General features: G+C 34.4%; 2 protein-coding genes across 2 annotated transcripts; both read right to left on the bottom strand.

Moving 5' to 3' along the window:
• Window positions 1-329: 329 nt before the first annotated feature.
• LOC132615477 (large ribosomal subunit protein eL38-like) lies at window positions 330-2,588 on the bottom strand. The gene is made up of 3 exons (XM_060330086.1): window positions 2,435-2,588; window positions 678-861; window positions 330-566 (listed from the first exon to the last, which is right to left on the bottom strand). The coding sequence occupies exons 1-3, from the start codon at window positions 2,435-2,437 to the stop codon at window positions 544-546; spliced, it is 210 nt and encodes a 69-aa protein (XP_060186069.1). The 5' UTR covers window positions 2,438-2,588; the 3' UTR covers window positions 330-543.
• A 3,523-nt stretch (window positions 2,589-6,111) lies between these two features.
• On the bottom strand, window positions 6,112-14,153 carry LOC132614842 (actin-related protein 7). The gene is made up of 7 exons (XM_060329396.1): window positions 13,977-14,153; window positions 11,984-12,196; window positions 11,007-11,148; window positions 9,691-9,935; window positions 8,858-9,041; window positions 7,685-7,752; window positions 6,112-6,442 (listed from the first exon to the last, which is right to left on the bottom strand). The coding sequence occupies exons 1-7, from the start codon at window positions 14,052-14,054 to the stop codon at window positions 6,290-6,292; spliced, it is 1,083 nt and encodes a 360-aa protein (XP_060185379.1). The 5' UTR covers window positions 14,055-14,153; the 3' UTR covers window positions 6,112-6,289.
• Window positions 14,154-14,607: the final 454 nt, after the last annotated feature.

A 14,607-nucleotide genomic window follows, 5' to 3' on the forward strand; every position in this document is an offset into this window, starting at 1 on the left:
AGGGAAACTGAATGAGCATTCTTGTACAAACAACTTACAAGCACTTTTTGAATTATCTAAAATCGATCCATACTTTTTGGTTGAAGTGTATAATGTAAACATGAAAATTTAGTCATTGAACACTAGTTTTTAACAAACGAAAAAATGGATTGAATAAGCACTTCTTCAGAATGCACTAAAATACTTATTTCTAAGAGATCATTCATTATTTCGAAGTTGTCAAAAGCGCAAGAATTTGTACCATGATCCAACGCACCTATTTTTCTGAAACAAAAAACACTGATGTTCATCTTGAGAGAATTCAAAGATAATAACCCAAGGAAACAGAATTCAGGCGAATTAACCAAATTTTTGACATCCAAACACCAAGAATTCCTTCTCAACACCATTCAAAATAAAGTCAAAGCGGATAATTGAATACCTAAAATGAACAAAACTTAAGATATTCAACAGGACAAGAAAAGGGTAAAGGAACACAAGTTCTTCGAATTCTCGAGTATCTAATCAATCTAAGGGGGGAAAAACACATTAACTCTTCCATCTTCAAAGGTCTTGCACGCTCAAACCTACACATCAAAATATACTCAAAAACATGAGATTCATGAACTACATAGATAATTAAGCAACAATAGAGCAAATAACTTAACTAAAATGTAAGCACCAAAAGATAAGTATACCTGGAGGAAGTGACTGTTTCAACTTGTCGGCCTTCTCAAAGTCAGACACACAGAGTGTGTAGAGGTACTTGGAGCAACGAACCTTGAACTTAACCATATCCTTGTTCTTCTTGATCTTCACAGATCGTGCATCCTTCCTCCTTGCTGTCAGAAGGAAATCCTTGATCTCGTGGATCTGCTTCGGCTGAAAACCCAAAAAAAAAAAAAATGGTTCAGTTAAACATCCACACTCTCAAATAAGGGCTAAAAAATGCACAAAGTAGTCCTAAGCAAGTTCATATACATAATCTCAGCAAATCAAATGGTAATGAACATGAAACATTTGCCTGCCTAACGAGTAAGAACTAATGTATTTAGGACAAAGGGAGGAAAAAGGAAATAGGTAATCTCATTTATCAAGTGATAGGGTGTGTTGGTATGGAGGAAAATTGAATGTTTTTCAATTTTCCCATGTTTGGTTGGTCAAAATATTCTGGAAAAAAAAATTCTCTAGGAAAACAAGGTCCTTAAGAATGGGGAAAGTGACATTCCAAGTTCATTGTCTCCTCCCCACCCACCCCCCTTGGACATCCCACCCCCTGCCACCCATAAACCCCCACTCCACACTCCATAGTGTTTTGCAAAATCACATATAAATGCTCTTGGGATAATAGTTTTTGCATACTTACCAAACACTAAGAAAATAAGTCACTTCATCAACATTCACATAACTACTCAACATATATCAAGATGTTATAACAAATGTAACCATACGCAGAGAAGTAAGAGTCAAGACAAGAACAGTCACTATGTTTGATGTCAGTGGCGGAGCCAGGTATTCAACTTTCATAAAATAGACTATATCAAGCTCTAGTGTTTCAAGTCAAGGGGATTCAACCCTTGTATTTATCATGCATTTTATTATTTTTGCCTTCTACTATACATGTACAATAAATAATTTTTTTGACCACGGGTATCATATCAACCCCCTTATACTCTGCCACTGCTTGATGGGGTACAAAAAAAGTAATCACGTAAAAATCTTGGATTAAATAACACTTCAAGTAGCGCTAAACAAATTCTAATATCTCCACATCAGGAAGTCAATCCATCAAGACTGTTTCTTTTTCATAACCGAAAAATCCCAAAGGGTCAGTAGCTCACAGTTCATAACTCGGTGGATAATGAGCTTACCGCTCTACCCCTTGCCACTTAGGATAACAAGTTTTTGTCCACCAACCAGTAACGAGCGACTAACACTACTAGAAAACATGGAATTAGCTACGGAACTTGTTGATAATCCCCAGCTAAATGGGTTAGCATGGAATTTTTCCTGTTTAGCTACGAAATTTTGTCCATCGCTAATTCCTTATTTTCTAGTAGTGTAATACACCCATCACTACCTAAGCTCTTACCACTAGACCAAAGCCATCTAGGCTCAAGATTAGCTTTTTATTCACATAAAAGTCCCAGACAAGTACTAATTTCAAAAGTAGCCACTTCCAAGATAATGGCCATACTTGTTATATCTGAAAAATCACACTTGAACATACCTAAAAACAGATAAAGGCATAACAACCTAATAGTTTATCAATTTCATCCCAAAAGCCTCAAGATTTACCTCAAACAACAAAACAAAAAGGAAAAAAAAAAAAAAACTACAACAAAGCATTTAATTATCAATACCACATTACCCAAAAAGTTAAAAAAAAAAATCACAATAAAAAGAGAAATAATTATAGTAAATTTAACAAAGAAAAAAAGAGAAAAAAAAATACCATGATTGGGTCTTCAAATTAGTTTTTTTTTTTTTTTTCGCTAAAAGAGATGACAAATGGAAAACAAAAGAGGCAGTAACGTTATAAATGGGATTGCTCAGAAAAACCCTAATTTGTTTAATTTACAACTTTATCCTTAGACGGGACCCGACCCGGAACCGGGACCGGCCCATCATAACTAAAAGCCCGTCAGGCCCGGCACAATAATCCACCACAAAATTTTCCTATTCAGGCCTATACTAGCCGTTGGGCAACGGCCCGAAACTAGTACATATTTTTATATAATTATACTTTACTCCCATACCCCCCAACTATATATAACCTCACTAACGTCATTTTTTTCACTCACTTTCTCTCTAAACTGTAAATTCTCTCTTAAATTGTTGCTATTAAGATTCTAAGTAGCAAATATACAGAGCTCTTGATTATTATTATTCTTTTTTGCCTCAGACCAAATTTTTCGATTATTGCGGGCTTTATAATAATTGGGGATGTTTTTATCTGCGTCTGATACGTCATTTTGGTAAACTCGTTCTAACTCTTATTTTACTACTTTAGAATATTAATTCTTGTGTTTATTTCATTATCCTTCCCAAGCCCCACTTTGTGAAATAATACCGAGTTTTTTTTTGTTTTTGTTTTTGTTGTTGTTGTTGTATTCATTTCATTATCTTTAAATTTGTTAGTTTTGTTATTTTATTTGCATATAATGTCTTCGAGTAAAGGTATGTTACGTATGGGAGGGCGTAAGAATAAAGGTAAGAGACAAGTTAGTAGTTCTATTAATCAACAATTACCTCGTAATTCTAAAGATGATTCTTCAGAATTTAGTGAAACACATGCACAACATTGTGCACATAAAAATAATCACGAAAGTGTATCGAGTGAGGATGATGAAGAATCTGATGGTCCTAATATGAAACAATCGATTGATCTAAGTAGTGAAAAATTATTTAACGATAATAATAAACATAGGAAAGAAAGGACAATATCGATAGCTAGTGTAACACCTTTTGACTTTACTACTCCTCAAAGTTTTACTACATATATAAATAGAGTATATAATAATCCTCGTTTTAGTGGCATTCCTAGAATTAATTGTACAAATGATGTTATGAATTTTTATACACAATATCAACAATACTTACGCTATTTATTTTCGCAGCTTAAATGTAGAGTGTCTCTTTCATTTGATATTGATTGTGATGTTCATAACTTAGATTATTTAATGGTTACATGTCATTGGATAGATTCTAATTGGGTAATGGAAAAACGTGTTATTGCTTATCGATATATTGAAGATAAACATAATGGTCCTTTTATTGCTGCATCTATTAGGGATGTTTTGACGTTGTATGGTCTTAATGACAAAATTATGTGTATTTCTTTTAATAATGCTTCTAATGATACTAATGTTATTTCAACTTTAGAAATACAGTCTGTACCACCTTTGAATGATAGTTTTCATGTCAAATGTATATATGATACTTTTAATTTAATTGTATGTGAGAGCCTTGATTTTTTTAATTCTTATATTACCAAAGTTAGAGGAGCTATTTCGTTTATTTTTCAAAGTAATTCAATAACAAGAATTAGGGAATATAGGAAAAATTGCAAAGATTATAACCTTAAACCAAAAAGAGTACCAATAGATATTGTCACAATGTGGGATTCTTTATACATCATGTTAGATGTTGCATATGAATATAGGGGGCCTATATCTGCTACATATAATAATTATATTGAAAATTCTGCCAATTTTTTAATTGATTCAGATTGGAAGATTATTGAAGATATTGTCGATTTTTTATCAAAATTTTATAAATTTACTCTAAAATTCTATGGTAATCCTAGTCCTATTGTTAGTACTATTTTACTTTATATAACTGACATTGCTTTTTTACTTTCTAAATTTAAGGATAATGAAAGTTATAAAGATGTTATTATTGTGATGAAGGAAAAATTCAAAAAATATTTTATTCCTTTGCCACCTATATTTCAAATTGGTTCTGTATTAAATCCTGGTATAAAAGAATTTTATGTAAAAGAAATGACAAGAGTATTGTATGAATTTTTAGAAATTAAAGAGGGAGAAAAACCAGATTTGGAAACTGCAAAATCTAGTATATTTTCAAATACTTCTGCATTATACGATTATTATAAACAATTAATTGATAGTGATAAATCAAACATTTCTACCTCTAGTTCTACTAAGCCTTCTAAAAAAGCAAAGGCTTTTAACTTTAATATTTGGGATGAAATTGAAGATTTACGTGAATACAAAAAAAACTTTAACGAGCTTAATTCGTATTTCATGCAGCCTAGGGGCAACCGACTTTCTAAAATTGATGTTTTGGAATGGTGGAAGGATAACTCAAAAGTATTTCCAATTCTTTCCAAAATGGCTCGAGATGTGCTAAATGTTTCAGTTTCAACAGTAGCATCAGAATACGCGTTTAGTCAAGAAAGGAAGCAGAACAAAGACAACAACCACTCATTGTCTGGGCAGAGATTGGAAATGCTAGTATGTTTCAAAGATTGGATTAAAACAGAGCGAAGAAAGCAAGACATAGAAGAAAATCAACCAGAGGATGAAGCACTTGAGGATGTCATGGCAATGTCGAGTGATGAAAGTGATGATCAAGATAATCCAATTTCAGTAATTTCAGTTAATCATTCTCACATTGAGATCAAGGAGTTGACTAATTTTTTTAAGAACTGTTGATCATCTTTTTAAGAACTCTTGACTCTTTTGTATAAAATTTGAATACTTTTTATTTCAAAGTTAATAAGATATAAGACTACTTGAGGCATTGAGTTTTTAAGTTCCACATTTGTGTTCAAATACAAAGTTATAAATTAAACACTCTTTTTTTGGAGGTTGTTTCAATGTTTATGATAAAACTCCGTGTTGTAGATTTTTCAAATTTATCCAGATCTCCAGCCTCATGCGGTTGGCACACAAGAATTGTCACACAGAAGTAGCACCCTCTGTTCCAATGTCTATGACTAAAACCCTGTGTAAGGATAATTGTCACATAGAAATTGGACTCCATTTTTTCAGAAAACAGTTCTTGATTTGCTACATGTGGAATGATGCAAATAAATCCAACTTTGTGGATTTATCTTTGGTGTTCTTTTTTATATAGCTGTCCACTGGCGTCCAAAAATAAAACAATTTAGTCTTTGAGATAAGTTGGAGAATGACTAAAGATTGTTATGCAAAGAACTGAGCCACTCATGAATATATATGCTTCCCAATGTTTGATAGAAAAAACAACATTTGACACTATTGGTTCATAGGTGCAACAACAACAACATACTCAGTGTAAAATCTCACAAGTGTAGTCTGGATAGGATGGAGTGTACGCAGACATTACCCCTGACTGATTCAGATATCCACAGATTAACTACACTAAAGAAGTAACACGATCTTAAAGAAAAAAAAATTATATCCTTTGGATTAAAATCTTAGACCTCTGGTTAACACTGAATGGATCCCAACCCTTTTTTTCTTGCAATTTTCAAGTAATCCATGGTAGAGATAAGTTTTGCATGCACTCTTTCCTCCTCAAACACCGCTTGTGGGATTACACTGGATATGTTGTTGCTTTTGTTGTTGCAATATTTAGTAACCAAGATATTATGCCAGTAGGCTATAATTGAGTCACTTGCAATGAGCACAAGGGTAGATATCCATTGAAGTAAGCCTCTTAGTTTAACTAACAAATCTGAAAACCAACTAGTTGGTGAATTGATGTACAGGACCGCATTCTCAATAAACAAGAAATCGCTCGAACTAACATTCTAGGGAAGCAACTACAAATTTAAAAAGTGCAAATGTATCTCCTAGTGTTAAAAGCATTTTCGATGAACAACAGAAGGTCCACTCTCGTCGTAATCAGCCTTAGTTATGTGCTGGTTTTGAGGGAAGACAACTTTGGCAAGTATAGCACCACCAATCCATGCTGAATATGAAGTCAAGTTCTCTGGCATATATTCTGGAGCCTGTAAGAATATCAGAAAAAGGAAATTTAGTAACTACAAAAGCAAGTGCAAACTTTCTGAACTTAACCGGAGCATTAATAAGAGAAACACGTATGCCATTACACATCAAACAAAAGAAACAGTTATTCCTTCCAATGATCTGCTCTCCGATTTTTAAAGTAAAGTGTAAGGAAAATGGTAGCTTATGATTCATAAACATAACAGTTTTTAATTACAGAAGCAAAGAGGTCGTTCCCGATTCAGTTCAACTCCATTAAAGGAACTTGAACAAAGGCTAAGGAAAAATCCCGCTAAAGATCATGTTAATCTTACACTACCTTCTCTTGTGTTCCTAAGCGCGCGATATTTTACTTAGCACCCTCTCTTTGGGGTTGTGGGGGGGTGGGGGAATGGGCGGAGTCAATAAATGAGTGCGTCATTGGTCAAAAGTTACTTGGGCTGAAATGGGCTAACAAACGGGTCATAACCCAACTCGCCTAATTCTTAATAAGTTTAAATTTCTTTGTTTTTTATAATTATTTAAGTACCTAGCAATTTTGTTTATATATTACGGCTATATATAACATATCAAACAAAAAACATATATCTTTTTAAAAATATTTTAACAAGATTTCTGATGTGCCAATTTGAGCTACATATCAGCCCAATTTTTAGATGGACTGGATTGGAAGGGTCAAAATAGGCAGGTCATGGACGGGTTAGGCGGATCATGTTTTCATGGGCTAATTTTGCCATCCCGAACCCTCTATTGGAACTTGTGGGAACAGATATAACCTTGTTTCAAACCTCAAGAAGCTCTAGTTTAAAACCTGGGTCACCACTAACCATGACAAAGTAAACAGAAGATAAAACTACCTGATATCCATCTTTTCCATCTAATTTAAGAATTTTATCTACAAACACCAACTACCATCCTTTTTCATATAATCAACTAATGGACTGTCTTGGAGTCCCGCAAGTTCAAACTTGAATCCACTTTGGCCCCTGAAGTTAGCTAAAATGGCGAAGGCTGAGGGACTTGTGTCTTAGGTTGTCATTAAAAGAAAATTGAATCCATTTCCCTCTCTTAGTTGGAGATTTTGCAATGCCTTAGGCTGACAATCCTAAGTTTGCCATAACGGACCGCTTTTATGATGTAAACATAAAAGCGGTATCATATAACAAGGGGAACAAATAAGACTGATCATTGCCAAGAGGCAAAAAGAACCTAAGTTGTCAACCAAGTATTAACAAGAAAGATACCTTTACTAGCGAGGGACGAACTGCTGATGAGCAAAATGTAGCTTCTCTTTGGAACCGTTCCTCAAATCCTACAACAAAAAGCAACACAAAGGTTAGCAGTTATAACGGCAGTTTCCAGCAATATAAGGAAATAGCAGAGCTTCTTTCAGACAAAGCTTCTTTACTCCTAATGGATTCTTTACATTCATTACCCAACATAAAAGATAAGAGAAATACCTAATCACATCATTATACGAACTTTTTACCTTCATTTGCAATATATGTTAGCCTATGTAGTGATGGCGAAGAGAAACAAATTCTATTTCTCTTCAATGTGATACTCCATAGTCCATACTGATCTGTCTGCCTACATCAAGTTATTATTATTGTTGTCGTCGTTATTGAGTTTTGTCAATACCAACTCTTTTTAATTTGTCAATCACCATGGTGTCTGGACAACCTTGCGGACTCCTTGACTGACCTAACAAGCAGTCTTTCACAGACCAAAACCATAAGTGTCGATGCAAACCTAGCCAGCAAGGCTGAAGCACAAAGGTTCGCACTGGGTGTTGGAGCTGGGATTAAAACCAGGACATTATAATACCAATACCAAGTTATTACTCCTGTGCCTCAATTACTAAGCCATCCCTTTGGGGACTTACTAATGCTAACTCATCAATAAGTCATCCTGCTTGTCGTTTGGGTCATTTAATGTGCAAGCTATAAATTTAAACCATTTGGTAAATAGTAAGATCTGTCAGCCGATAGCATTTCTTTCTATATCCCCAAACCAAAACAAGCATAGAAAGAAATGCTATTGGGGTGATCTTCATAAAAGAAAGCTAGGGCATCTATGAAATTTGAGGATGACTATCCCTACACTACGATTGGCAAAGGATTAAGTACGGAAAAGAAAAGGAAGCCAATCTCAAATGTATCCAGTACATAAATATTGAAAGCTTGCAAAACAAACTACCAATAACAGAACATAAAAAGGAATATTAATTCCAGCGAGAAAAGGACTATTTGTCATAGAAACAGCATTTCGAATACATCCATAAAATTGAACTATTTGAGATCAAACCAACAAAACAAGGAAAAAACTATAAAAGTTTACAGAAAGACATGATTAAATACAGGAAAATATGAGCATTCGTCATTCACATTCAACTAAACAAAGAGATGAAGCCTGACCGGTTATTGTAGTAGTGCCACCACAAAGTACTGTGTTCTCCAGCAGCTGGCGGTGATTTTCAGATGACACAGACGAAATACTATGAACAAGCTGCTCAACTATTCCATGAGTATCATTACCCAATATAGATGGTTGAAACAATGCCTCTCCAACAGTGTACCTTTCTTTTCCAATTGCGATTACCTGACATACAAAAAATGAAAAATGAGATCAATTAGGACATCAACAGTTCTACATGCAAGATAAGGATGATAGAATGACAACAAACAAAGGCCAGAGAGAAAAAGTTTCATCAAAACCAGTAAATTGGACACACAACGATCCTAAAATACAACTTCCTTATAGCCTGTTTGGCCAAGATTCTGTGAAACCAAAAATACTTACTTTTTTCAAGAACTGTATTTCAGAAAGTTGAAGTGTTTGGCCAAGCTTTTATGGAAAATATAAGTGTTTTTAGATAGTAGCAGAAGTTGTTTTCCATAAGCTAAAGAAAGTAGCTTTTCCCTAGAAGCATTGGATCATTTAGCACAAAGTACTGCTCCAATATTGATAAAAGTGATTTTCAAATAAGCACAGAAGGAGAGTTCAATGGTAAGTTTAATGTACTAGCTTGTTCTAACAAAGCAACACTAAAAGAGACTCTCTACACCACAATGTCCTTTAGAGAAAGTGAATGAACGATTTCTTTCAGCTGTTTGAGAACAAAAAACTTATCTTTACCTTAAGAAACTTGAAGAAGTTCTAGAAATTAGAGATGTATAATACAATGAACTGGTTTTCTATCAACTTAGTATAATGGTGCTTTATCAGATGAAAAGTCGTGCACAGAAACCTGGCCATCAGGCAGAGTATATTCCTTTTCCTCGCACGATTGTTGAATCTTTTCATAGGCAATATCATCATCAGCACAGCATGCACATAGCTCTTTCAATTTTTCAACGTCAGAAATATTGAGTTTCACTGTTGGATTTGATTTACTAAGCTCATCTGCTAGTAGCTTTGTCAAATCCAAGCCCCCAATTTCCAACCTTCTTGATGCTATGTGATGAACAGCACCCTCGATAACAGGTGCAATATCTAAAAGGTCATAAAAAAACAGCATGAAGAACTGTGAGAAATCAACACCGATAGACGGAAAAAAAAACAACATTCGTTATAGCAAATAAGCAAAAGTCAGTTCTCACAGTTCCTTGATCTGAGGCAGGAGAAGAAAACCTCATTATTTAGCTCATTCCATATGAATAGAGACTACGAGTTTTTTTTCTTTCTGTCAGTTTATTTGCATGAGGTAACATAAACCTTATACAATTTAAGCATCAGAAGGGTACCAACCCTTTTTGAAACTTGTGGTAGCGATGAGTGATAACGATATTCCTCCTACTGCTCAAATTTTCTCAAAAGCACAATTGAGTTACTATGAGCTCTCATATTACAATACTTTTTGAACTCAAATGACATGCACCGTAAAAGCAAGGTTGGAGGGGCCCATTTGTACAGGAAAAAAAATCCATAAATCAGCATTAACTGTAATCGGTACAGCTCAAAAAGGGTCAACTTAAATACACAAGGAATAGGCAGAATTTGGAGAGGCATCCACCACAGGCTGGATTATTACCACGACCGTTTGCACGAAACTAATAAAACCAACAGTATTACTAAGTTTTCCAACCAATGCTCAATAATAACCACATTCTCAAGCCTTTTAAGTCTCTTCTCAACTTATACTTTGCAACTAGAAGGAAATAGCAACAAAAGTAAGAAGACAACATTTATTTATTTTTAATGACAAGGGAACACGCAGCCGCTACCGTTCGGTGTGTGCACAGGGTAAACCCAGCTCCTGTGCATTGCCTGCAAACCACAAAAGAGAGATAACCGCTCTAGGCAAGCCCCGTGCGACGAGCTCGACCTAGAAGGCAAATCCCCTGTTGTCGTAGGCAAGGGGTTTCGAACCTGAGACCTCCATTATGGAGGCCCCATGCTCAACCAACTGAGCCACCCTTACGGGTAAAGTAAGAAGACAATATTGCTACATACTGACTACATAAATAGGCCAATCAGATAACGGAAAACTAAATGACAGTACAACAAAGAATCTTCAAATACACGGATATTTAAGGATGATAAGTTTTAAGGCAATGCAGATACCAATTTTCCCATGACCAACATCAACAGTGCAGCCAGATATGCGTCCAACAGCATAAAGCGACAATACTGCCTGCTCAGAGGCATAAAAGCCCGAGATATTAAATGTTTCAAACATCAATTGCACCAATTGTTCCCTAATAGCCTGTTAACAAAAAGGCAGTGATATATATTAAATTACATTTCCTTACCAATACACACAGTAAAGACATAAACTTGACGTCGCAGTTGAAAACAATAAACCAAATCTAGCATCCAGCCAATTACTAATCCCTGAGAATCCTGTTTACGCTTCATTACTAGATATGCTGAATTACAGGAAACAATGCCACCAGAAAATGTTTTCCAATTTTTCCATATTCGTTTGGTCAAAAATTTTGGAAAACATTTCTCAAGTAAAACAAGTTTCTTCAATTGAAAATGATTTTCCTAGTTGAAGTAGGGAAAACAAGTTCCACAAGTGGCATTCCCATTGATTGTGTCCCCTCCACCCCATTGCCCCCATCCCTACCACCCCACACAGCCACACTGCTACCCCCACCTTCCATAGTATTTGTCTAGATTATACACAAATGCTTTTAGGATAATACTTTTTGCTTACTAAAGAACACAAGAAAATAAGTAAGAAATACACTTATTTTCCTAGCAAACATTTCCCAATAAAACATCTTCCTTCACCGAACACACCCCAAAGATTGTGTGTTGTAACTAGGATTTTGAACTTCTCTCAGTTACTATTCACTAGCAAAGGAACTTAGAGCTGGCATTACAGCTCATCCAAAATGTAATTTTCAAGTCATTTTCTTGTCATGTGCATAGCTAACTAAAGTAGTTTTTACTATAGCAACTGAACTCCTTCCTAGCAGTTGTATACTCAAAAACCATTCACTAATTTCTAGAGAAAAAAAGGGTAATAGGCCCCCAAAAATAAATAAACTACAGAAACTCCAAAAGAATTTTTTAAAAATTCGACATCTCACCTTGGGAGTGCAGAGTGGGTCAGTGAACAAAATTTGACCTTCATTTCCAATTTCCCAACCGAGACCAGAATAAAGAACATGGTGCAACAAGTCCTCCATGGCATCCCAATCTTTAATAAAACCTCTCTCAATGGGATCCACAGTCACTTCTTCCTCCTCAACCATGGAACCTTCATCATCTTCAGGAATTCGTTTCATTTGTGTTGGTATTACCTAAAACATATATTCCGAAAGTAATTAAAAAAACAATAACTACATTATTGCATTTGCTCCCTCCGACCCATAATAGTTGTCACATTCGCTTCTCGAAAGTCAATTTAACTAATCTTCGAAGCTTATATTGATTAGATTAATTTAATATTTTAAAAGGAAAACTTAGATACTCAAAAACTATAGGAAAAGTACTACTCCCTCTGGATCAAAAAAAGAGTCCACTTAGCCTTTTTTTCTTGGATCAAAAAAGAAGTCCACTTAGCAAATCAAGAAAGAATTAACGTTGTTTTTCCATATTTGCCCCTATTAAGTGTTATATGATCAAATCCCAATGCCTATTTAATTAGGGGTAGTTTAGTCAAATTACCTATTTTTGCCTAGGAGTCAGTATTTTCTTAAAGGGTGTGCAAATGGCTAAGTGGACTCTTTTATTGATCCGGAGGTAGTATAAGTTGCAATTTTTCTCATATCAATATGGTGAAAAAATATTTCTTAAAATATTGGTCAAAGTTTATACAATTTGACCCGAGAAGCGAAATGTGACAAATATTTTGGGACGGAGGGAGTACCATTTTCAAAACCCAAAAATTCACACAAATAGGGGTGAAACAGCAAGTAAATAGCAAAAAGTTCCAAACTTGAAGCTTTATTCTTGTACTTTCGTACCATATATTACCAAAGCAAAAGAAGAGTAACAAATACAGAATTACAACCCTAAACCCCAAAAGTTCACACAAATTGGGGTAAAATAGCAAAAAGCTCCAATCTTGAAGCTCTATTTCTTATGGGTTTTTCTTATACTTTGGTATCATAATACAACAACAACAACATACCCAGTATAATCCCACCAGGTGGGGTCTGGGGAGGGTAGAGTGTACGCAGACCTTACCCCTACCTTTTGACCGGTACAGAGGTCGTTTCCAATAGACCCCCGGCTCAAGGAGAGATGAAAAAGCATCAGTAATAATAAACAGTAATAATAAGCAGTAATAGCTCAAGATAATAAGACGACGTAGTAAAAAAGAACAAGCAACCCAAAGCAGTATAGCAAGGCATGGCAAACTACTATCAAAGACAAGGACCTACAAGAGTAATACTACGACTACCAGTATGCAAGGATTTTAGTACCATAATACCTAAGCAAAAAAAAAAAAGAGTAACAAATACAGAATTACAATCTAACAACCCCAAATATTCACACAAATTGGGGTAAAATAACAGAAAGTTCCAATCTTGAAGCTCTTTCTTCCAGGTTTTACTTATATATTTGAAGAATTAGCACCAGAGATTACCAAAGTAAAAAAAAAAAAAAAAGTACTAAATGAAACCTTATCACCATTCTAAAACCCCAAAAGTCCACACAAATTGGAGTAACATAACAAGAAAACAGTAGAAAGTTCCAATCTTGAAGCTCTTTTTTTGTGGAATTTTTCTTATACTTTTAAAGAACTAGCACCAGAAATTACTAAAATAACAAAATAGTACAAATTGAAACCTTACTAGTTACTACCATTCTAAAACCCCAAAAATTTTCACACAAAATTGGGGTAAGATAACAAGTAAATAGCATAAAGTTCCAGTCTTGAAGCTCTTTTCTTATACTTTTAAAGAATTAGAACAGTACAAATAAAAACCTTACTACCATTCTAAAACTCTAAGATTTCACACAAATTAGGGGCAAAATAACAAGAAAACAGTACAAAAATCCAATCTTGAAGCTCTTTTGTTTGTGGGGTTTCTTTTTTTTTTCAGTTATAGAAAAGTAAATAAATAAATTTACCATAGAAGGAGTTTGATCTGGAATAGCAAAACCAGCTTTGAGTAATTTAGAACCAACGTCCACTACTACTGCCTCCATTCTCAATAAATTTCTCTATCACTCTGAGTAGTAAACAAAAAGGTGAAGGAAAAAAAGGGGTATTTGTTAAAGAGTGTGTATGGGAGAGCAGTGACTATATATGTGCCTGAAATTGAATTTCCTTATATTCCCACCTCTTTTCTTTTTATTTTATTTTTTGTCCCCAGGAACTTTTATCTTTTTTTTATTATTTTTTTAAGACAATTTTGGTCTTCTGGCTATGATTTTTTTTTTTTTTGTTTGATGCTCCCTCCATCTCTAATTATTTTACGTGTTTAATAAAAATAGTTATCTCAAATTATTGATCATTTTAGAAGTTAATACACAATAAGTTATTTTTTTTCACTTAATAGAATTTTATCATTAATGGAGATGACATAAATAGAGTAAATATTTAATCGAAAGAGATTATATTTTAGACATAAATAAGAGTAAAATTAGTCAAATAACTATCGTAATTAGTCAAATAATCATCCTAATAAATATTTTAAAGGGGCGTAACAAAAAATGGTAAATATTTTGAGACGGGGAGAGTATGATAGAAATTATAGTA

Source organism: Lycium barbarum, chromosome 10 (assembly GCF_019175385.1).
Source record: "Lycium barbarum isolate Lr01 chromosome 10, ASM1917538v2, whole genome shotgun sequence".
In the NCBI taxonomy this organism is placed as follows: Eukaryota; Viridiplantae; Streptophyta; class Magnoliopsida; order Solanales; family Solanaceae; genus Lycium; species Lycium barbarum.

Bases quoted from the DNA above. Each gene is read 5' to 3' on its own strand.
- LOC132615477 (XM_060330086.1), bottom strand. The intron at 567-677 runs GTATACTTATCT...TTTGATGTGTAG, and splicing joins GAAACAGTCACTTCCTCCAG to GTTTGAGCGTGCAAGACCTT.
- LOC132614842 (XM_060329396.1), bottom strand. From the start codon at position 14,054: ATGGAGGCAGTAGTAGTGGACGTTGGTTCTAAATTACTCAAAGCTGGT. The intron at 9,042-9,690 runs GTTTCTGTGCAC...TTTGTATGTCAG, and splicing joins ATACTCTGCCTGATGGCCAG to GTAATCGCAATTGGAAAAGA. The intron at 6,443-7,684 runs GTATCTTTCTTG...ATATTCTTACAG, and splicing joins TTCGTCCCTCGCTAGTAAAG to GCTCCAGAATATATGCCAGA.